Consider the following 22,212-nt stretch of genomic DNA (forward strand, 5'->3'; position numbering starts at 1 on the left):
TCCCTTCTTGCTGCAGGGCTGGACTTGGCTAATGAATCTGACATGCCACGTAACATCACAGATCTCTACTGACCCTCTTGGCTCCCTGCTACTGATGGCTATGCCTCCACATGTTCCCCTTGCATGTATGGAGGGGCACTGCCATGTCATGTCAGTTCACAGGCAGCTCTTGGTGGGCTGGTGGAGCCCTCAGGCATGGAGGCAAGTGCTGTGCTGGAGTGCAAAGGAGAAGCAGGACCTAGCAGGACTCTTGTTCCAAGGCACCCTGATAAGGTATGCAGCTGTAGCCTTTGCTGTTTCCCCTTGCCTGCCAGTCACAGCTCCAAAGACTCCTGCACTACCTCATGCATTGAAACAGATGAAACCTGAAAGGTCAGAGAAGATTAGGTTGGTATTGCTGGGTCTGATCTACTGGAAACACAAGCTGGTCTGTACAGATGGTCTCTGTGCCTTACACCCCACCAGCCAGCAGTCACCTACTGGCCCCACTTTATACACAAAGCTGAAGCCCACCTGCCAGCGCAGGCCCTGTTGATGATGTGGCTCAGGACTGCTGCCATCTTCAAGGAGCATCAGCTGCAATTTTTTCAGCAGAGTACTACAAGCAGTGCTGCTGACATGGGCTTTTAAATGAGATAAATAGGCTCAATTTGTAGATATCCTTCTTTCAGGCACAAAGAAGCAGCATATTTCATGGGATTTGGCCCATCATCATAGCCCACAAGAGCTGTTGGATAAGTCTGTAATGTGCTGTGCTGCACTCATTTTCTCTCCGATTTGCACTAGCAGGAGGATAACCAAATACTGCCATGCCTCAGCAAGCTGTCCTCAGGAGAGGCACAGGTAGCACTGCAAATTCTCCTTCCATGATCTGTTCAGGGGCTTGTGAACTTTCTGCCTCCAGCTTCTGTGCCAGCATGGGAAGCGCCTTGGTCATAGACACCTAATGTCAGCACGTAGGCCGGGGGCGTCACCACTCTACAAAAGCAGTGCTGAGGCAATGGGCGATTGCACTGGCCCTCCCTGCCTGTGCGGGTCTGCCCCCTGCCCCGAGGGGGATGTGCATACACAGGGAAGGATGGTGGTTATTCCAGCCAGGCAGCTGGGTGTCTGCATACAGGTCACGCAGAATACATCTACAAGAACAATTTCAGTGTCTTACACCACCAATAGGCTTCACTCCATCCACTGATCCAACAAATAGAGCTGCTGATCCTTGCACAAGCCATGCTTTGAGTCACTCAGGCTACACGGGCCCTTCCCAAAGTGCTTTTCTCTGGGATTTGTCCTTTTAAGCCTGAGAGAGACAACTGATCCCAGCTCTAGAGGTCTTTGTCTTTACAGGCTCTGCTTCTGCTCCTTCAGCCTCTGGTGGATTTTCTCCTGGATTTTTCACTTGCTGTTCCTTAGGGCTCTGATGCTTCCATGTTTTCTGGGTTACAGTCAGAGAAAAAAGCTACGGCTACCTTTCCTGGGGTTTGCTGTGGAGGGAACTGCAGGCTCATGCTCCTCACTGGAGGATGCAACAGAACCCTAGCAAAGCTTGCACTGACAACACAGTATCACCTACAGCAAGAGATATCCATCCTTGCTGCGCCCTTTGTGTTTTCTCACGGCTATGAAATGCTAAGCTTGGTTTTAGCTGCAGATGAGGAGGGTCCTACACTGATGTATATGTCAACTCTGCCCACGCAGACATGAAGCCAATATTTTTGTTGCAGAGCTGTCGAGGTCTGAGATCCTTCATGCTGGGTGGGGTTCACATAATGCCCTCAGAATTGCTAGACTACTCACTGGTAACGTCTCAGACTTATTACTGCGACTCAGAACGAAAATAAGCGGTAAGTGGTGAGACTGGAAGACGGGTTTGCAACAACATCCTCTCCAAAACCTAAACAATATTCTTGGCATCGTCAGTTAAGCTGTCCCTCCTCTGCATGGCTGGCTGTGAGCTGGAAGGCCTCCTAGCAGCAGCGCTATGCTCAGCCGTTTTAGCCAAACACTGGGTGTTCGCTGGTGCTAGGAGACATATCTTCCAATCTGACTTGTCTCTGCCCCGGTCTTGCCCTCAAAAACCTGATCACAGAAGATGATCTGCACAGTTCAAGCCTGTTTTGACTTCTGTTTGCTTATAGTGATTGCGAGGTGTCTCATAGGCAGTCTCTGTTATGAAGAATAGGTCTCCTGGGGGAACTTCCTTATCACAAAAGCAGCATGGGACAACATATCCTTTCAGGGCCATCAGCCCTTTCAAACAGTGGCTGAGAAAAAGATCTTTTCCTGAGGCTATTTGCAGAGCTGCACAAAGCTGCTTGTTTAGGCTGTGTGAGGAGATTCTTTCACTTCTGTACAGGTGCTGTCTCCTGCTTCTTTTTCCTGGGCTCTAGGCCTCTACAATCCACCCTTCACACAACTTCTTTTAGATTTCTGAGTAGCCAAGTGCTTGTCCTTTGATGTGGCCCTCTCTGTCCTCAAACGAACTAAAAGATGAGCCTAAAAGAGGAGCAAAGGGCAGGGAGGTGGCCAGGACAATCATCCCCGATTGCTGTCAATTATCTGCTCCTACCAGCAGTGCATTTCCTTTCAAAATTCATTTCCATGGCGTCTGGCATTTCTCAAGTGTTGTATTATCTGGCCATGCCCAGCCTCCAGGACCACTGTGGTGCTGGCTGTTCCAAGGGAAGGGGATGCTTCTGGGAACACAACTGGATAAACCGGGTGATGGCTGGTCCTGTGGCAGCCTGTCCCTACTCCAGCAGGATGTCACCGCCTGTCTGTTGCATTATCCGTCCCTTACTGAAAACCTCTCTCGAAGCAGTATATAGATGAGGGCTCAGAGGAGGCTGAGAGACTCTTTCCCAGCCGGGGAAGGCCAGTGAGGGAGAAAGACAGCTCCTCTGCTAGCACAGCCTGCCGAAACACTGTGTGCGTGCTGACCTCTGCTGGGCAAAAGCTGAGCGCTCCCAGCCTGCACCTGCACGCTTCTTGGCAGAGCCGGTTTGAAGGTTGTTAGCCTGGCTATTGCCAGACTAGAGGGAGAACTGAGAGGCTCAAGGCTAATGTGTGTGATGGCAAGGGTTGGGTAAGGCTGCCTGAAGGGGATGTCCGTGTCCCAGTGGAAGAGCGAGTCTATGGTCTCCCTTAGCCAAGGATCTTGTTCTTGGTCCAGGGACCTGTTCTGCTTTGTGGTCCCAGCATGTTTCTGCTGTTGGTGAGGGTATGGGGATCTTGCTTTGGTGTTCCCCACCTTCACCAGCTCTTGAGGGGCTTACAGAGCTGTTTGCAGGCATCACTGTGCTGGATGTGGGGGCTGAGCCTGAGAAGCATCACAGGTGAAGGGAGCTACTTGCTAAAATAAACAGATCTGACTGCAGCCCTGATTAACCATAATCACTTCACCAAGACCTGAGATAAGACTGGTGGATTTCAGTGTTTTGACATCCAGGAAGGCTTTTGTAGAAGCACTTGGGCTGTATTTGTGCCCAGCAGACATGTTCCTGTGGCTCTGCTGCAGACAGGACAGTCAGCCAGAACCGAGGGCAGGTGGAATGTGACACTGGGAGGCAGCTGCTGAGGGTCCTTTTCAAGCCTTAGTGACCGTGTCCTCCACATTCATTTGATGACTGGTGTCTCCTCTGCAGAGAAAACAGAGATGCGTGGCCAACATCTGTTTATACAATCAGAGGGTGGAGAAGGCAACCAGGGAACAAGAGAGTTACATTTTCCTTTATGGCCTTTACCGAATTTCAATACCTCCCATGGATCAAGGCATCCTGGCAACTGTGCAGAAGAATAGCAAGTTGCAAAGCACGGAGGGTTTTATAACTTTCTCCCTTTCCGTCTCCCTAAAAGCACAGGCTCAGCACTTTACGAGCCCTCCGTATCAGCATTTCAGGCATGCTTTTATGGTAAGATAAATAAAGACAGGACATTCAGTGCTGACATAATCTTAACATATCTCTCCCGATGGGAAGCCCAGGGCAATCTTTTATGCCTGGTATTCCCTTTCTGCTTCATACTCCTCAGCTCAGCTGCAGGTTCCCAATATGGCAGATGGCAGGTGCCAAGGGACACAGAGCCAGCCAGCCCAGGGGAAGGTGCATTCATCCCATTGTATGGGGCTGTTATGAGCCCAGCTGTCATTACTGTGGTGCCCTTTCTCTAGATTGATTCGCATATGAATTTTTCCTCTTGAGGGGCAGAAGAAAGGTAATATGCAAGCACAGTTTGCATCGAGTCAGAAGAGAAGTAGAGGTACATCTTTAGTTTGACAGAGTAAGCAGCTCTGTTGCCCATTTTGCTGTGGCTCCAAAGTATGTATGTACTTGTTTTACATATCCCATCTCAGAATTCACTTCTGTTAGAGCTGCCAGCCTGCATCAGCAAAAGGATATCTCCTGCATGCTGGACCAAAGCAGAAGGCCACAAAAGAGACCCTCTCTCTGCATCTTACAATGATCATAGCGTACAAAGCAACACTTGTCATACAAGAATTGCTGCCTGGATGCTAATATGTCAGCACACACAGATTAAAGAAGATTGGGAATCACTGCTAAGAGACAAAGCATTTTTATAAATCACAAGCTGTCAAGAAGACAAAAAGCAAAGCATGGCATGAAATGGTGAGACTTTTCCTAGCAAACAGCACTGTGCTCACTTTGTCTGTGTTCTGCTGTGGTTTTGCCGCCTTATTGATTAGTGATCTGGAGGGGATTTGGGCAACATGTGTATACATAAAGTTTTTTTAGGCTAATCAAAAAATCTAACGAACTAAATGGTAGGGAATGTATATTCATTACTTGCTAGGGCAAAGTTACAAAATTACATGAGACTGTAATTTTTCTTGCAGCTGAGGTTGCAGAGACAAGCTCCTTAAAGTCCTGCTGCTTCAGAGACATCCATGCAGAGAGAGCACACATTCCTCCCAACTTCTGAACCAGCTCTGTGCTCTTTTCCTAAGATGCAATCAATTTTTCTGCCCTCACAGCAGCGATGGTTTGGTGTCATGATCCTCAGGACTTTTCCCAGGTTTGTCTCTTTTGCTGCAGTGTGAGTGGGAGAAAGAAAAGGCACCTGCCCGAGTTCAGCAGATGAGACCATGCACATTTCCAGAACTCTTTTAGTATTAATTAATGTCAACTGCAAGAAATAGAAGATGAAAACCTTTTTTTATGTCATTGGTTTGAACTAATATGACTCACTTAGATGGAGGCTGGAGGATGCTGAGTAAGAAGGGCTTATAAACTTCGAGCTTTGGTATTTGGGGTTAATCTGTGACCCTGATCTGGACTGGGGATGTAAATCTAGACTGTGGCTGAGTTTTGAGTCTAACTGGATCATTTTCACTTCTTTTACTCTGATCGTCATGTCCCATGTGAGTGCCTGGTACACAGCAGAGGAGTGAGGTGGGTTTCCTCCAGTGAGCTTATGCACAGCTTTCCATACAACTGTTTGTATCTCCACAGCTTTTCAAAAGCAAGGGTTTTGAAAACATAGCTGGGCTGAGATGCTCAAGAAGCACAGCAGACTAACCACAGTTACACAGTTTTTGGATTAGAGCCGGTTCTCATCCAGCCAAATCAGAGAATGGGGTAGAGCAAGTGATATCTGTTTGCAGAAAGTCATGCAGAAGTAGCGTAACTGCCCTGTGTCTGGAGAGGTGTGCACTGACCAAAAACTGGCACTTCTGAGATACCATGCATGCAAATGCTCTTCCATGCTGCACACTCCTTTTTGCACCTTTTTCTTTCTGCAAGAAGGCAGCAGTGAATATTAGTACTTCAGTCACGCTGTACTCTTTGCAGTTCAGACCTATTATCCACACAAACATCACACCTGAGCTAGACAGAGTTAAATTAAGGCCATTGCTGTGTTAAAGCTAGGCTTTAAACAGGGAGATTGGATTTTCAAAGAGGTGGTATTTCAAGCTGCTATTGTGAAAGCCCTGGAAGCCCAGGCTGGAGGTGTCAGACTGGAAAAACAGTCACGCCCCTGGTAGGACCACAGGCAAATCACCCAGGCAAATTACTGTAACTCTTTGTGCCCTTGTAAAATAGATACAGGTGATGCATCCCCAGTGAAGCTCTTAGAGAGCAAGAGCTACACACGAAATATGCTGAAGGGGAGCAAAACATTATTTCCCTTCCTTGAATTATACTTTTGAAAGGCCTTAAACTTTGAACCGGATAGGTTTGGTGCTCAAAGTTAGCCCCTGCACAGCTTTGGTGGTTCCGAGGTCTGCAGTCTTCTCTAGATGAGATTTTAGACTGTGCAACCAAGCGACTGTGTTTTGTGTAGAGGAAGGTAATTTTTGCAAAATTTTGAGTGCTGCAGAGGTTGCATGCTGCACGGTAATGAGTGGAGTTGTTCATCAGTGTCCATGTACCCAGGTTTTACACTGGAAAGGTAAAAGGAAAGATTCTTAAGGGTTTAAGGTGTATCTAATCTGCAGTAATTAACTAACTAACGGCATTTATAAGCTGCATACTCGGTCCTGCTTTCTGGTGCCTCTTGGGATGCAGAAACCTATAGGTGCCAGCAGAGGGCTCGTAGCCTTCCCTGCTTCAGAGGGGAACACTGCAGACTTTGTTCAGCGCCGCAGCCCTGCCAGCCCGGACTGCATCGTGTGTCTCCAGCTGAGAGTGGGACCCAGAAGTAAGTGGCTCTGCCAGCTATTCCAGTCTTGACATTTGGTATTATGATACAACTACCTGACCTCTGAAGAATTCCACTAAAGCAATTTGAACCCAAGGTGAAACTTCTCCCTCCACTAACAAAGAGCTTGTAATCTTCCCTATGATGTCTATTGTGAAAGGTTGTATGGGATATCTGCTGACAGCTCCTCTGGACCTAAACGCTATCAGTCAAAATGCAGTAGAGCTGCCTAAGAGCTGCACTAGTTAGGCTTTGTAAGTGCAATGATAGAATTTAGAGACAGAAATCATAAGGCTGTGAGTTTGAAAGCAAAGGACATCCTGTCATCCTTTGAGCTTAGATACTTCCCATTTAAATGGAACCTAAACAACTGCATAAACGGAAGATTCAGTAGATCCTCAAATACCTGCTTTTCCCTAGCAAGTTTCGTTTTTTGTCCACCTACTCCTTGGACCTCTGATCCAGTATGGGATAGAAAAGACAAAAGGAATTATTCTTTTCACAATGATTTTCTACTGTGCCTTCTGTGCAACTTCCAAGCCAATTTCCACCACCCATTCATATCATCTTGCTTGTCATTGAGCCCTGTTGCCATCCAGAAATCAGGAAGCTGGATTATCATTGCCACCATCATCCCTAGCACTTATACTTATTGTGTGGGCTTTGAGAATAACAATCTCGTTGCAAGGCAAGTTCTTTAGTCCTTACAGAACGTAAAGGAATTTCATGTACTCATTGGTCACAAAGGCAGCATATATTCCAAGAGAATCAGATGTTGGATTTCTTGACATCAGTAGGGAAGAAGATTATAGAGAGGTTAGGCTCTACCTGATGGCTTGTACCATTACATTTAGTGTGGGTCTTTCTTCTGCCTTTGGTTTAATGCCTTCCCACCCTCACAGATACTTTTGGCTACAGGATTCTATAAGCTTTTAGCACTTACATTAATCTCCATGTAAAGGAGATTTCCCTCTAGCTTTAAAATCCACTTCAAGGGGTTGTCCTGAAATATAAATAATTTTTCATGGCTAAGAAATTTTTATATAAAGATGCCTGATGAGGGAAATCCAAAAGCAGCTGTTCTGTTGCTTCAAGAAGGAAAAGAGGCTCATGTGAGTAGAAACAGATGTGGCAATGGAGGAAGAAATGCAAAGCACAGGGTTTTTATTTTAGTCCAGAAATTGGCAAATTGTGTAAAGGGGTGTTTGAACAGTTTACAGAATCAGTAACAAAACAAATCAGCCTTCAAATCAGAGTTCTGGGAAGTGTAGGCCTATAGGTATGAAAAATACTTGTCTGAATAGGCTTTGGGGAGCCAGGGTTCCTTCCCTGTCTGGATCAAAATCAATTGACAGGCTGGGCACTGCTTTCATGCATCTGTTTTCAGGTGTTACTTTCAGCAGGGTCTGTGTTTTTGTCATTCTTGATTTACCATTTTACTTTTCTGATAGGATTAAGACATTGGAGTAAATGACTCCTATCTTGGCAGGCTCTGACTTGCTACAGACTCTGTTGGTAATGAATAAGGATTTTTGAGAGAAATTTAGGAGCTCAAGGTGGGACTGAAACAAAACACAAGACTGTTTCTGACCCCAGTTTGGAGTAGGGCTGGTGGGAGGCAAAGGATCAAATGTGTGTTTCCTAATTGTCTTCCATATATCTAAAGATCTGTCGACGAGTGTGCTGTTTCTTTAGTCACGTGTAAAGAAATTTAACTGTTGTCAGTGTTTTCCTGATGTGTGTCAGTGTCTCCTTAACTCATAATATTTTTTCTTTATACTCTTTCTGCTTTTTCTTTTTCTGTGATTTAAGTCTGAAAACCACATTCGGTCACGGATATCTTCCTCTTTGCTGCCCAGAGACCTTTGACTAGGGCACATGCCATGCAGAACCTAACTCCATTATCCTGTGTTTATCTCAGTTTACAAATTAAAGATGCCATGGACTGTGATAACACTTCCAGCTACAGATAGCTAGAGCTACAGAACTAAATACGACATTGAGATGACATATTTAAGTTAGGCTTTAGTAACTCAATAATGTCTACAAAATCAGCAAATTTTGTTCTTTGCTCTGCTTAAGGAACTATCATTTATTAAAATGATAGTCCTCTGAGCAAACCCAGTTTGCCATCCTAAAAATTGCCCACATATTTCTTTACTTACCTCTGCTTTTCAACTGCTCTTTAATAAATGATAGTGATTATCTCTGTGTAAGTTCGATTTCTGTATAATATTGCTGAGAATTTTATAAAGGCCTTTTCAAATCTGATGAACCTAAAAGTTAATATTATGTATTATTTTACTGTTATAACCTCACAGTTCTCAGATTAAGCAGCTGTTGGACCATGATAGTCTTTTTCCAGCTTTCTTTTTTCACCTCTGCCCTCTCTGCACCACTATCACTTGTTGCATTCCTGATACTATTAAAATTACAAATTTATTAAAACAAATTACTCTGTTCTTTCTGTTATCTCTGTGCAGAGCTTAGAGTAACTTTGGTTGCCTAACTTAATAATAAATGGGACTGAAAACCTCTTTTCTGAGTTTGGCTTCTGAATTTGTCTTTCTTATTTATTATATGAAAGGGCTACATTATGACAATGTTGTACCACTGTGAAGGGCATCCCACAAGTTCCACAAAGTATGTAAAAGGACAACATTATAATGTAGCTACAAAGTAAATACAAGCCAGAAAAACTTAACTTTTTCATTCTCTGACTCAAGTCTTTCTTTCAGGAATACAATATCCTAAAGACGCTGCCCCCAATTTTTCCAAATTAATTTTAATCTGTCTATTAAATGCTGTAAGAGAGCTGAAACAACACTGGCAACCTTGTGTCCTTGCGCTGAGGAATGTTTATGCAATTCAGGTAACATGATGTTAATTAAATGAACTGTAGATCATAAGTGATCTCCAGGCAGGCATCTGCCAGTGGCGTGTTGCTAAAGTAATGGGAAAACAAGGGCTGACTCATTAATTGCGAGTTCCCCGTGAGGATGGAAACAAACATCACTTTTGGCTCTTTTGCTTCAGTTTTTTTGGCTCTTTTGCTTCAGTTGCGTTGAGATGTTTTAATTTTCACTTCACTGGACGTTTTCACTCTCTAGCGTGCCATGGCACCAAAAAAACAACCAGAAGCCAACCCAAACGAAACCCAAACCGGTTCCTCCCCCAGGACTCCACCCTGGCATCTCTGGCGGGGTCGGGCACAGCCTCCCCCAGGGCACAGTTCTGGTCAGCCCGTTCATCGCTGCCGGCTGCAGCCTCTCTGCCACGGGGCCCTGTAACGCCAGAGCGGCCGCTCGGCGAGGCTGGGCAGTGCCCAAGGGCCTGTCCATGCCCTCCCAGCGGGCCCGGGCCCTTCCCGGCCCCGCGGCAGGGCGGGGCGGGGCGGGGCGGGGCGGCGGGCGGGGAGGGCCGGGCCGGGCCGGGCCGGGCGGGGGCGGTGTCGCCTCCCGGTGCGGCGGACGCCAGAGAGCCCGGCGGTGGTGGCCGGGGCAGGCAGTGCCGGCGGGGACCCGAGCCGAGCGCGGCCTGCGGTGCCGGCATGGTGTTGCAAGAGCCGGCCGGGGCGCCGAGTCAGTCGGCTGCGGCGGGGGGGACCGCTGCTGCTGCCCCCGCCGAGGTGCAGCTGTCCCGGCGTCGCTGGGCAGTGCTGCTGCTCTTCAGCAGCTACTCCCTGTGCAATGCCTTCCAGTGGATCCAGTACGGCAGCATCAACAACGTCTTCGTGCGCTTCTACGACGTGAGCGCCTTCGCCATCGACTGGCTCTCCATGAGCTACATGCTCGCCTACATCCCCCTGCTCTTCCCTGTCGCTTGGCTGCTGGACAAGAGGGGACTGCGCCTCATCGCGCTGGCTGGCTCAGCCCTCAATGCCGTGGGCGCCTGGGTGAAGCTGGGCAGCATGAAGCCGCACCTCTTCCCCGTCACCGTCCTGGGGCAGGTCATCTGTGCCCTGGCCCAGGTCTTCATCCTGGGCATGCCCTCGCGCATCGCCTCTGTCTGGTTTGGCTCCCACGAAGTCTCCACCGCCTGCTCCATTGCGGTCTTCGGGAATCAGGTAATGAGCATCTGCTCCCCGGCTGGCCAGGCACGTGGGGCCGGCTGTCAGCCACCTGTTGGGAGACTGGGAGTGCGAAGGGGGAGGACCAGGGAGCGCGAAGAGATGCACAGGGTCAGGAGGGCAGCAGCAGAGATAAGAGGCACTTACAGGAAATTCCCGCCGGGAAATACAGCTGATACCTGGAAGGACACCACTGTGGGCTTGATGGTGACGACAGAGGCAAGTGGGACCTAAGTCTACAAAGTTCAGGGCAGCGTGGGGGTTGGATATGATTCTGGATTTGAGAGATGTTTGACTCAGGGTCTTCTCCAGTGCCCTCCTCTTCCTGTGTCTATGAGTCACCAGTCCAGGGTTGTGATTTAGTAAAACCATGGATAGGCTGGAGGGAAACGCACAGTGTTGAGAAACATGCTTTAGGCAGTGTCCTTCAAGCCTCGGATCTGCAGTTGCCTCTGGACTTGACACTGCAATATCCTCTTCCTGGTGACAGCTGGATGGGACAAAGGAGATTATCTGTCTGCTGAAAACAGTACTTGTCACTGAGCCCTGGAGGAAAAGGACTTTAGCACTTTCATACCTCTTAAAAGTAGATACAGAGTTTCCACTGCTTTTTCAAAGCAGTTGCTTTGAAAAAAATAAAAGTTCCATCAGGCTAGTGTGAGATCAGTTCCCCAAGCACTCTTGCATCAGTGTAGGTCAGGGAGGCCCAAGACCCACACTTGCTCAAACTGTGACTGTCTTTTCTTGTAGCCAGCTGGAGCTCAGAGGAGATACAGTTTTACACAGCTTTGAAAGGATCAGGAAAACAGCTTCTTGACCCTTGCACTGGAACACCCGCTCATACCAGTTGAACGAAGCAGATAGGCCAATACTGATGCAATGGGGCATAAGTAGAATGAATGTGGCTCTGCAGCCCTGACAGGAAGAGGGAAGCAGAACCTGGCATTAGCTGATAGCCTGGACCTGTTCCCCTTGCTTTGACACCCAGTGTACTCCCCTACATGTGACTGTGCACCACTCTGGACCATTCAGCCTGTGAGCGGCTGCCATTCAGATTTGAATGGTTTGCAATTCTGGTAGCTTCTAATGCAGGCTTCTTCCTGCGTTTCTGTATTTATTTAAGTACTGCTGAGGCAAAAAGAGGAGAATGCTTGGAGATGGTATTTGAAGAATTGAAATTTGCAGAACAGCACTAGGGAATTAAGGAGATTGCTTACATTTTGAAAAGAGGAAACATATTTTTCTTTCTCCGAGAGCATCTAAGCTTTCCTTTTTGCTCTTATCAGTCATTCTAGTGGGCTGGGTTTTATATGTTTTTAAATTAATCTTTAGAGTGGAAAGTATCTAACTTGGCATTAGCAAATAAGTAACTCAGAGTTTTGCTGTCAGACTTTTAAAAATTATTCAGGTGGAGTTACTCAACAGTGCACATAAGAAATGTAAACAATGAAGCTGTCAGCCTGTACTATATGCCTCTGTGGAATCCTCATCATCCTAAAAAAAGCAGCTTAATATAACGGTTGTGAAAAGCAAACTTTGGCTACACTTTCGGTGCTCCGCACTGCTCTGGCAGTTGAACTGACATGACCATGAGACTTCAGTTCAGTACATAGTCTTTTCTTTGTAAGTTCAGACTTTTCTCATAGAGAATTAGAGAAGTCAGAAATAGCAGTGGCTAAAGGCAGAGCATACTCCGTAGGAAAGACCTATTAATTCCCGTAGTCAAGGGTTTTGTGGTGCAGAATCAGGGTGAATGAAAAGTATCTATTTTGTCTACTGGTGATGTTGGGCAGGGGTTAGAAATAGAGGCATCCAGTTTTCCTGACTGCAGTTAAAGACTGTGTGTTAGGGAGTGTTGGCAAAGGGTATAATAGAGCGGTTTTGTAATTGCAGTATGATAGTATGGCAAGTATGCTCATTCCTCTACAACTACATGGTTTTCCTTTCCTTGCCATGTCACTTATTTTAATTATTATTATTGTTACTGAATACCAAGCATTGTTGTCCCTCTCCATCAAGAATTGCAAGTGACTACATGAAGAAGTGGGGCAGTGTCACTGCTTCTTTATTTGCTATACCTGCCCTTTTTCTGCTTCTGCCCTCTTGGCCTTAGGCTGCGCTTCAGCAGTGCTGTCCTGACAGCAGCACTGTGCTGAGGACAGCCCTGCCTGCTGGCTCGTCTGGGTCTGCCAAGGCCATGTCTCCTCAGGATGCTGCTTGCTGAGTGATGGTAATCTTTAGGTTCAGAGTTGGCCCTGAACAGTAAATCATTGAATCAATCAGATCAGGTGTTAAATATCTTTTAAAAAAACAAACAATCCCTAGTAGGGTATTAGAATCACCTCACTTGTTTCTGGCCGTGTGTTGGCCGTGGTATCTGAAGTGTAAAAAACGGTTAGATTAAGCACGCTTGAATACATGCTGGAGAGCTTCTAGAACCCTTTTGGAGGAGGTGATCACATTCACTTGTTTACCCACTGCTGATTTTCTTGGTATTTTACTTTTCTGCGTTCTAACAAGAAGATACATAGATGTTTTTCTATTATTTTTCCTTGTTCCTGCAAGTTCATGTAAGGGTAAGTATAGAATGGAGTTTGCATGTTGGATGCTTTGGCATTAAAATATTAGTATTATTAAAATATTACCTTTCATTGCCTCAAAGACTAGGAAAAATCTATGTGGGGACTCCTGCTCAGGCTTAATTTCTGGGGTAAATAAGCAGAAGAGTTACAGAGAGTTCACTAATGCCCTTCAGACTTGTTTGAATATTGGGAGGAATTTGTCTGACATGCTTCTGAAATACATCCATCAGTAGTAGTGTGCCTGCTACGTCAGCAGTGTTACTTGTGGAAGAGCTCGGTGCTGGATGTCTACATGAAGCCCCCCATGCAAGAGGTGGGTAGGGGAGAGCTGTTTGTGTAATGCTGCCTCCATTTGGGTGTATTGATTCATCAGCTGGTTCCAGTTCCTGCTTCAGACCAGCCTGAGAGGTCTGAACAGACTTCTGACATCTACGCTGGAGAGAGACTGTCTCTCGTTCTCTCTGGTGACAGGACCACAGTGGGAAGAAATGCTTTCCTGAGATAATAGCATTTGGTTGTATGTGCTTGTTGGAGCAGCAGGTCTTGCTCCTGCCTTTAGCACATTTGCTCTTCTGTCTTTTGGCGATGAGGACACACATGGTGCTGTGGCATGACAGAACTAACATGGTGGTGGGGATAGCTAGATACTGAGTTAAATTCTCATGGCTTTTTGAAATTTCTAAGCTGGAGTCTGGTGGTCAGGTACCAGCTCTCTTCTTCAGCTGCCATAGTGCATGCTGGACTGCTGTGCCTGGATTTTAGGCACATCTCTCTCTTACTAGTTTATCTCCATGTTGTCACTTGATGGGCAAGGGACATGGGCAGCATGCAGAGAAGTGTATACTGTGATGCACACAGACAAAGAAAGAACATTTTTGGGTTTGACTTTGTATTGCTTTACCACCAGTATTGGGGGATTTTTTGATTGAGAGAGATCTTGTTCCTGGTTCTTGCTGTTTTGACAAAGAGAAACAAACAGCTGGTGGGAATAAAGATGTGGGGGTGTTAAATGATATTTTTGCAGTGATTTTGCCCTAGTTTTGTTTTTTTTTAGCAGGGGTTGATAGAAGGTGGTGATGTGGTTTGGGAGGAAAGAAAACTTCAGCCTCGTAAGCTCTACCTCTGGGGAAAAATGACATAGCACCTTATTGATCCTCAGGTCTGTCCCTGTTCTGATGCAACTGCTGTGTGACTTCAGAGATTTAGGGCTTCCAGTAACAGAAACTACCTGAGGCAGAGCTTTTAGGTGATATTTGCAGCCTGCTGGGAATGCCAGTCTAGCAGTGATTAGGTGGTGGCTTTTGAAGTGGACAAACTGGATGATAAGGTGTGAATGAAATTCAGGGAGATGCTCTCTTTTTCACTTCTGGTAGGTCCTTTCCTTTTATTCTGAACTGGGGGAAAGAGTCTGCCTGGGGTCATGGGTGGGGTGGGTTTTCCTGTGTAATTGGTCTGCAACATGTGAATGGCCACTGGTTTTGTGCTGGTGAGTCTGCAGTGCTGTTTTTGCTGAGCATGTGCTTGTCTGATGCCTCCCTGATAACTCTTTTCTGTACCTTTTGTCCTTCAGGGAGGGGAGTATCTGAAAGTCTAAGAAGCATTGTGGAAATGGAGCATGTCCTATGGAATTCCTGCCTTCCGGTCTCAAGTGGACTTCTAGATCTCTTTGGCTGTTCTGTATCTGCTGAAGGCTCCCCATCTCTGCAGATGAGATTTGATCCCTGTTAGAAATACAGGCAGGTGGTGATCTGCCTCACTGCCCTCCATAGCTTGGCCCTGTATCTCTGAGTTTTAACTGTTAGAATAGAGAAGATTTTAGCAAGGAACAGAGAGGAGCTTGTATTGGCAGTAGTTAATGGTTGACATCCTTCAGCCCTGCCTCCTTTCTCCCTCTGTATGGAAGGGCAGGGTGGATCAGAGCATTTGGATCACAAGGAGTGCAACGTGGCCAGCTCTCCAAGATCCTGGATGTAGCTCATTGTGGGAGGGTGTGCTGACCAAATAGCAATGTGGCTTTCTATAAATGGATATGGAAACCTGAAATGAACTTTTTTCTACCCATTTCATCTGGTGCTCTGTTCCCAGTCATACACCAAAGGCAGCTCCCCCTTCTCCCTCATCAAAGTGTTGGGTTTTGGGTTAAGTTCTTCATGCGAGTTTAAACGAATGTCTGCAGTGTTTCTGCTGGGAGGGCCTGCACTGTGGCACCCTCAGCACCTGCCCTGAGGGATCCCTGGAACTGGCTGTGTTCGGTGACTGTCATAGGTCCTTGACCAAAGTATTATATTCTCACTGAGGATTACAGCAGCAGCTGAGGTAGTTGTCAGAGCTGAAACCCCTCTCTACTTTGTTCTCTCTCTTATCTGCTGCTGCTTTTTCCCTTGTATTTTGTTTATTTCCCAGCAAACTGGGGGAAGGTGCATTCAAGGCTGACAGGCCCTGCATGACTTGCATAGATCACTGTACAGTATTGCATCGTATTAAGCATTATGAGATGATGCCACAGAAGCAGAAGTGTGATGAGGAAGGGAGTTTACTTTGCTCACAGAAAGCTTTGGTTGTGCAAGTGCAGTTTGAAAAAAATTGTCTTCCACATCAATGGGAGAGTAAAAAGAGCCTAAGCCCTGTCTTATCTCATCACAAGGCTGGATTACAATTTTTCCTTTCACAACTTGGGTCCTTTCTCCTTCTTAAAACACTTCAAGAAATTTGTCTAAGCTCTGCAAATACAAGCTGTGCAAATATGTACATTGACTTCCTGACTATCTGGATTTCGACAGTCTCTTTTAATTTTGCTCTCAGTGGTATGGAAGAAGCCTATTCTGGGCAGCAGTCTGTATGGAAGTATATGGGCAGCAACTAGCATCATCTGCTTTTAACAGCTCCTCAGTTGTGTTTTTTCAATTCTATTGCAGCCTTTTGTATAGAAAGGCAGCTGGGACCTGTGCTCATAGTAAAGTATCGGGAAGTCCACGATTGGAATCACGGAGTGTGAGAAGCAGGTGGCTGGCTGCTCTCCATGCATTGTGATACATGAATTATAGGGTCAGAAAGTTTAGCTGCTCCTGTGAAATGTCACGGTTAGAGTGCAGGAGGCACCTGTAGTTAAAAAAGGAGGGAGCACCATAAGGCAGAGCTTTGATACACAGACAAGAGTAGTAGAGTCTGTGGAATAGGCTCTGGAGCTCTGGAATAGGCTTCTCCTCAAAGGGTTTCCCTGGGTGAATCCAGGGGTGATCCAGGTGTGATGTGGAGTGTATCCTCCAAAGTCTTGTCTTGGAAACTTGCTAAGACTGTGTAGAAATCATGGTGTCTGAAAAGTCTGTTATATTGGTGTTTATCAGTGCATTATCTGAAATCTTTTGATTGCTGCAGTTTCTGCCCACTTGGCCAAACCAGTAGGCTGTTGGCCCTGGGCTTTTCTGGGACTCCTGCCTGTGCTAGGCCTCTTAAAAATTCACATCACTTTCCCTTCCTGCATTCCTGATTTGATTATCTGGTAACTGAGTGGTTTGGTAGCAGTTTGGTGTGTTTGTGTGTGAGTGGTGTGGATTTTCTGTTGACTTGTTCTTTTGAACTCCTGGATGAATACCAGGTAGCCCTGATGCTTCGTAGAAGAAATTAGTTGAAATAAATTGTTTAATATCTTCCCCTCGTAATGCTTCTGACTTTTGCTATGTGAAGAGGTTCTACTGATGTGGAAACCTCATATCATGTCATGAATGTTGGTCCAAGACTTCCTCTTTCTTGAATGTTCTCCTTCCCTAGTGATCATTTTTTGACCCTATAGACCTTCTGTCATGTTTCCTGATTTTGTTGTGTTTTAAGAGTTTTGACTTGGTTTGTAAAGCTGTTCTGCTGGCTTTTTTGGTTTAATTATGGTTTTACTTCAAATTGGTCCATCTTGCTGTCGTTTTTCTTTGCTTGAAGGAATAATGTCCAATTTTTAAGTTAGTTTTTTTTTTTTTTGCTTGTGGTTTTGGTTTTTTAATTTTTGTTTTTAGCTTAACTGTAGTTCCTTTATTCTGTTCTAAAATATTTTGCTAATATTCTCTAGGCTTACAATGAGCCTCTGATGTAGTGTCTTTGCACAGTCTGAATGCCACTTGCAAGCATTTAATTTGTAGGCTTTTTTTTTTAATTTCCTTTTAACACACTTCTTTCCTCTTAGGCAGCTTCCTCTTGTGAGTTATATATTGCTATAGTGCTTTGGAGGGTGTTTTTTTTGTCACTGCTGCAAGGAAGCTGAATTTGAGTGCAGTGCAGAACCATTCTGTAATATTGATTGTAGTCACACTGTGCTGCTCTAGGTCTAAATCACAAATTGTGCTGCCTCTTATAAGTTCTCCTCAGAAAAGAGTATTTATGGAATCCAAAAATTGCAGTCTCTGCATCATCCCTGTCATGACGCTTATTTAGCTTGCAAGGGCATTGTCAAAATTTCTTACTGTTGTATATTTTTTGCTTTTGCAGCATCTCTCTCTTTCTATCTTTTAACATTTTAATTGACCTTCTGGATTTGGTGGTCTCCATTTGTTGTGGAATTTTATAGGGCTTTTGTATTCCTGTTGCTGATTCTTAGGTTTTTTTGAGGTGGAGGTCCACCTCCCGCCCTCCACTCTTCCATCGATCATTCATTTACAGTTTTTATGCTGATATACCACTGATTATCTTCCTTCAGCAGACTTTGAGTATACAATCACCTAAACTTAGAGATCTCATTTTGCATTTCAAAACTTTGGGTACATTTGTACCATCTCCTTAGCTACTTGTTCTTGGTTTTGTTCCCTGTTGTATACACTTGAATCTCAAATATGATGTTGTTGTGACTGGTCCTTGACAAAATTCAGGTAGGAAATACATTCCTTCTATCTTTTACCAGCCTTTAAAGAAAAAGTCACCTGTACAGTGCACTTTGCTGTCATTGTTGACTTCCCTGATTGTCTGTTTAAAAATTACTCCAAAGCCTTTTTAAAATAAAGTGCCAGCAGCCTGGTTCCTGAAGAGAGATCCTTGGAGATCAGTACAGTCCTGGGGGTTTTTGAGTGTGAGGATGTTGAGTGATGTGCCAAATTTTGGGAACTGTAGCCTGTCTCTGCAGGTCTTGGACTCCTTTTTGCCTGTATAAAGTTTGGAGATGCTGCTAAGAGAGACTGCACTATGATCCCTTATGACTGATGGTCTTTGTAAGAAGAGTAGAACAGATTAGTTGTAAAACCAACCTTAGTTTTACATTGGTTTTTTTTTTTCCTCATTTGAAAGGTGTGGAGAAGGGAGAAAAGTTATTTTTCCCTTTCTAAGTCATCTTTTGAATTTTCTGGTTAATCAGTTACAGTGTTGTCTGTGGGCTGATGATGATGTGGGTAGTGGCCTGCTGAGAACGGGGCTAAAAATCTCCTTGTGAAAGGTGAAGTATGTGAAGTATAATATTCCTCATGTTGTTGAGAGCTTGACTTCATTGGTAAAAATGGTATGAATAACCCAGAGTTTGTGAGTATCCTTCAGGAAATCTTCAGTTTTGGTCAGATCAAGGAAATTCATCTTCATAGAATTAGTAGCATCAGTTGCTCTGAAATATAAAATGTAGTTCCTATTGCTATGATTTTTTTGTTCATTCTACTATCAATGGTATAATGGACTCTTAATGGATAGAAGTGGTTTCTTTCTTTTGGAAGGAGAAGAGAGAGGACAAAATATCCATTTATACTTAGAAAAATTGCTCAGGTCTTCTGAAAAGGCAAGTAGTGTCCAAAAAAGCTGAGTAAGTGTGTGTCCCAATGGGTAAATGATGACTGTAGGACCTCCAAGTAAAAGATTTCCAAATGACTTGCACAGCAGATGCTCAGTACCTTCTCTGCTAGGTGTATCAGATAGATCCTTTTTCAGAAAGAAACAGCTAGAGGGAGACCAGAAGACATCTCAGCTGTGGCCCTGGAGAAACTTATGTCAAAAGTCAGAATAAAGCATGATCTCCCCTCCTCTTCTGTTGTTTTGCTGCTGTTCAGCAGCTCATGGGGCTAGCATGTGATTGCAGAGAGGAGGCCAAGAAGCATGTAGCACAGGAATCCAGCCTAGTTCTTCCAAGGATTAAACAGTCGTAAGACAAAGGATCAATTTCCAGAAAGGTGTTTATAGACCTTATTTGTTAAAGGGTGTAGGGTGTGAGACATATGTAAGAAGCAATAGGACTCTTCCCTCAAATGGAAAGAAGCTATGTTGAGTCTTTTCCTCAAAGGTTGAACCTTTGGGAATGCTATGGAGATAGGAGTGAAGCCCAGAGTGGCTCTGTCCTGGGCTGACCATGCACACCAGAGCCACAGGCCTGCACTTGGCCACAAGCAGAGGAAAATAAATGCACTGCAGAGACAAGCAGGCTTTTGCCCTCCATGAGCTTCTGTGTTTAATGCAGTTACTCTTTCTGTGCAGCTGCAGGCTTGTGCAGAGGAAGGGAGGCATGCAATCTGAGGAGGATCAGAGCTTGAAGCCTTTAAGCCTCTTGTAGCTGTGCTCACTGATAGTCAGTGGGCAGTGCAGAGGAGGAGAGCTGGTCTGACTCGCTGTGACAAGAGGCTGAGGATAGACCATGTCTGAACAAAGCTGAGCTCTGGCAAGTTTGGTCCTGTGTCAGGGGCTACCTGTGCCGTGTGGGTGTTAGGAAGGTTTATCCTGCCTCGTGGTTTAAGTTTTATCCTGAGCTCTTTCAGTCCAAGCTTGACTTGATGGCACAACTTTCGTCTGTCTTCAGCCTATGTAACCAAGGCTCACATGTTCGCATTCCTGACAGTGCCCTGAGCTGGTGGGGCACATCTGTAATCTCTTGGTGGCTATTCCCACTGACTCCCTGCAATGTCCCAGCACCAAGAATGAATTTAGCACAGATATCTGTTGCTGATCCTTAACCAGGCTAGTCCAGGTCCCAGTGGAGGGCACACTGTTTGATACAGGAGAAGTTTGGCCAGACATGGTTGAAAATTACTTGTTTGTAAGCTAAATAGGGTGTCTGAGGGTAGCAGATATCTCTGTTTGAAACATAAGCATTCTTCCTGTCTCAAAAATCCACCAGCTAGATGGAGGAGCAGGAACTTTTTGGAGAGTTTTCTGGGGCTGGATGGCACAAGCTGATTTTCGTCTCAGCTGCCAGATATGGCAACTGAAATGTATTTGGTCTGAGATTTTTATCCTGGCCAGTGAGTGATCCTTCCAAAATGAGGCATTTGGGAAACATGGAGATATGACAGAGAAAGAATGCAGAAAGCACAAGGAGGTTTCGCTAGAAGGCAGCCTGGGCAACATGTCTGAGCTCATGCCTGGGTTACAGGGCTCTTGGGACATCTGATCTGTGTAGCTGATGTGCTTTGATGTGGTTTATAGGCAGCATAGTATTCGCCTTTCTTAGTCCTTGCTTTCTATATCTGTAAAGTAGTAGACCTTTCCAGTGACTGTGAATACATTGAGCACTGCAGAGTCCTTCTTTAGGGCAGCAGTTGCCTAGTGGGGCTGTGTTGTTGCTGTTTAGTTGGCTGTGAGGCATAAACAGTATCCTCTCCAGTCTGTTGCTCTGGAATAATGAGTCATGGTCATGTTAATTGATTCCTATCAATCTAATTTTACCCATAAGGAAACACTAAATGCAGTGGACTTTTGACTATATCCTCATTTACTCTGAGTGTGATGAGTTCACTGGCTTTATAGAGGTTGTATTGGTGTAGCATGAATAACCATTGTTTTTTTATGCTGCTAGTCAGTCTTGGTTCAGTTAGCACTAGTCTGGTACTGTTAGTGTTTTCCTGCCTCCTGGCAAATATCGTAGCCTGCAAAAGAGATTGGAAATCTCTGTTTCAAGCAAGAATGAGAATGGCTGCACGGCCACCCGGTATCTCTCTTGAGTGCCTTCTCAGTCCTTCCAGTTATTGGATGCTCTTGTGTGTGCCTGGTCACTGTCCCCCACAGCAAATATAGGCCTAAATCAGGCCTATGTTGCTAAGTGAAGGTGTTGCTAAACAACAAAAAAATGTTTTTTCCCCAAACATGGTTGAGTGTGCAGAGCCTTGGGAGCAAGCGAGAGCTGAGTTTTAGCATACCTCTTTTTCAGATTACCAAGATGCCTGCAAATGCTTGGGAAGTGTCAGGGGAATAGGTCCTTTGAAACCAAATGGTGATTGAAACACAGGCACAAACAGTGTAACTCAAGGAGTGAGGGAAAAATGGCTTTTGTAGGTTCCTCTGCAGTTTAGAGTACTCTTGAATATGCTGAGTGCACTTTGGCTCCCACTTTATGACGAGAAGAGTGTGATCCTAGGCACTAAAGCAATGATTTCTTCTCTCTTCCATTTAAGGGTGGGAATGAAGGTCTGTGCCACTGTCGATTGCTCTTACTGCAGTGTGTGTGGCAAAACCTGTGGTGCTACATCACTTTGTTGCTGAATTGGAGAAAGAGCTGTGGAGTTAAAAGGCCTAATGTCTTCAGTCTGCATGCTGCCACTGCAGGACCTTCTCAGCTGGACATATGGGGGGCCTTTGGCACAGTAGAGACTGTAGCTGCAGGGTTTTCTTCTTGTAGCGCTTCAGAGCATTTTACCAGGGGCAGTTGCCAAGCCCCATCATGAAAGCAACCTCAGTGTGTAGGATATGTGCTGTCAGCAGTTCCTTTGCTTTCAACCTTGATGTTTTTCTAGGTTCTCTTGGTGGTCATAGGGTGAGTCTTGTCTTGGGAGGGTGCTCATTTGTAACAGCGTCATACAGTGACTGAGCCAGATTAATATCTCACTTATTAAAAGTGGACAGGTTTCTCTGTTGGCCCTTTCTCCTTGCACTTGTCTGGTTGGAAAATAATTTATTTCAACGCATTAACCTAGTAAAAATTGTGGTGGGTTTTGATGGTCTTGTTTTCTGCCATTTTTAATGAGC

At 45.3% G+C, this 22,212-nt stretch overlaps 1 protein-coding gene across 6 annotated transcripts in view; it reads left to right on the top strand.

Moving 5' to 3' along the window:
- Positions 1-10,181: 10,181 nt before the first annotated feature.
- Positions 10,182-22,212, top strand: part of FLVCR2 (feline leukemia virus subgroup C cellular receptor family member 2) — a 38,785-nt gene continuing 26,754 nt past the window's right edge. For all 6 annotated transcript variants that reach the window (XR_003570893.1, XM_027880814.1, XM_027880815.1 and 3 more), the window contains exon 1: positions 10,182-10,720. Coding sequence is in view for 5 of the 6 variants with exons in the window: in XM_027880814.1 (XP_027736615.1) it covers positions 10,205-10,720 (516 nt within the window). In the remaining variant the exon portion in view is untranslated. The remainder of the gene's footprint in view (positions 10,721-22,212) is intronic.

The sequence above is a fragment of the Empidonax traillii genome, unplaced genomic scaffold, assembly GCF_003031625.1.
Source record: "Empidonax traillii isolate 1590-97213 ecotype Southwest subspecies unplaced genomic scaffold, ASM303162v1 scaffold74:size2480735, whole genome shotgun sequence".
NCBI lineage: Eukaryota > Metazoa > Chordata > Aves > Passeriformes > Tyrannidae > Empidonax > Empidonax traillii.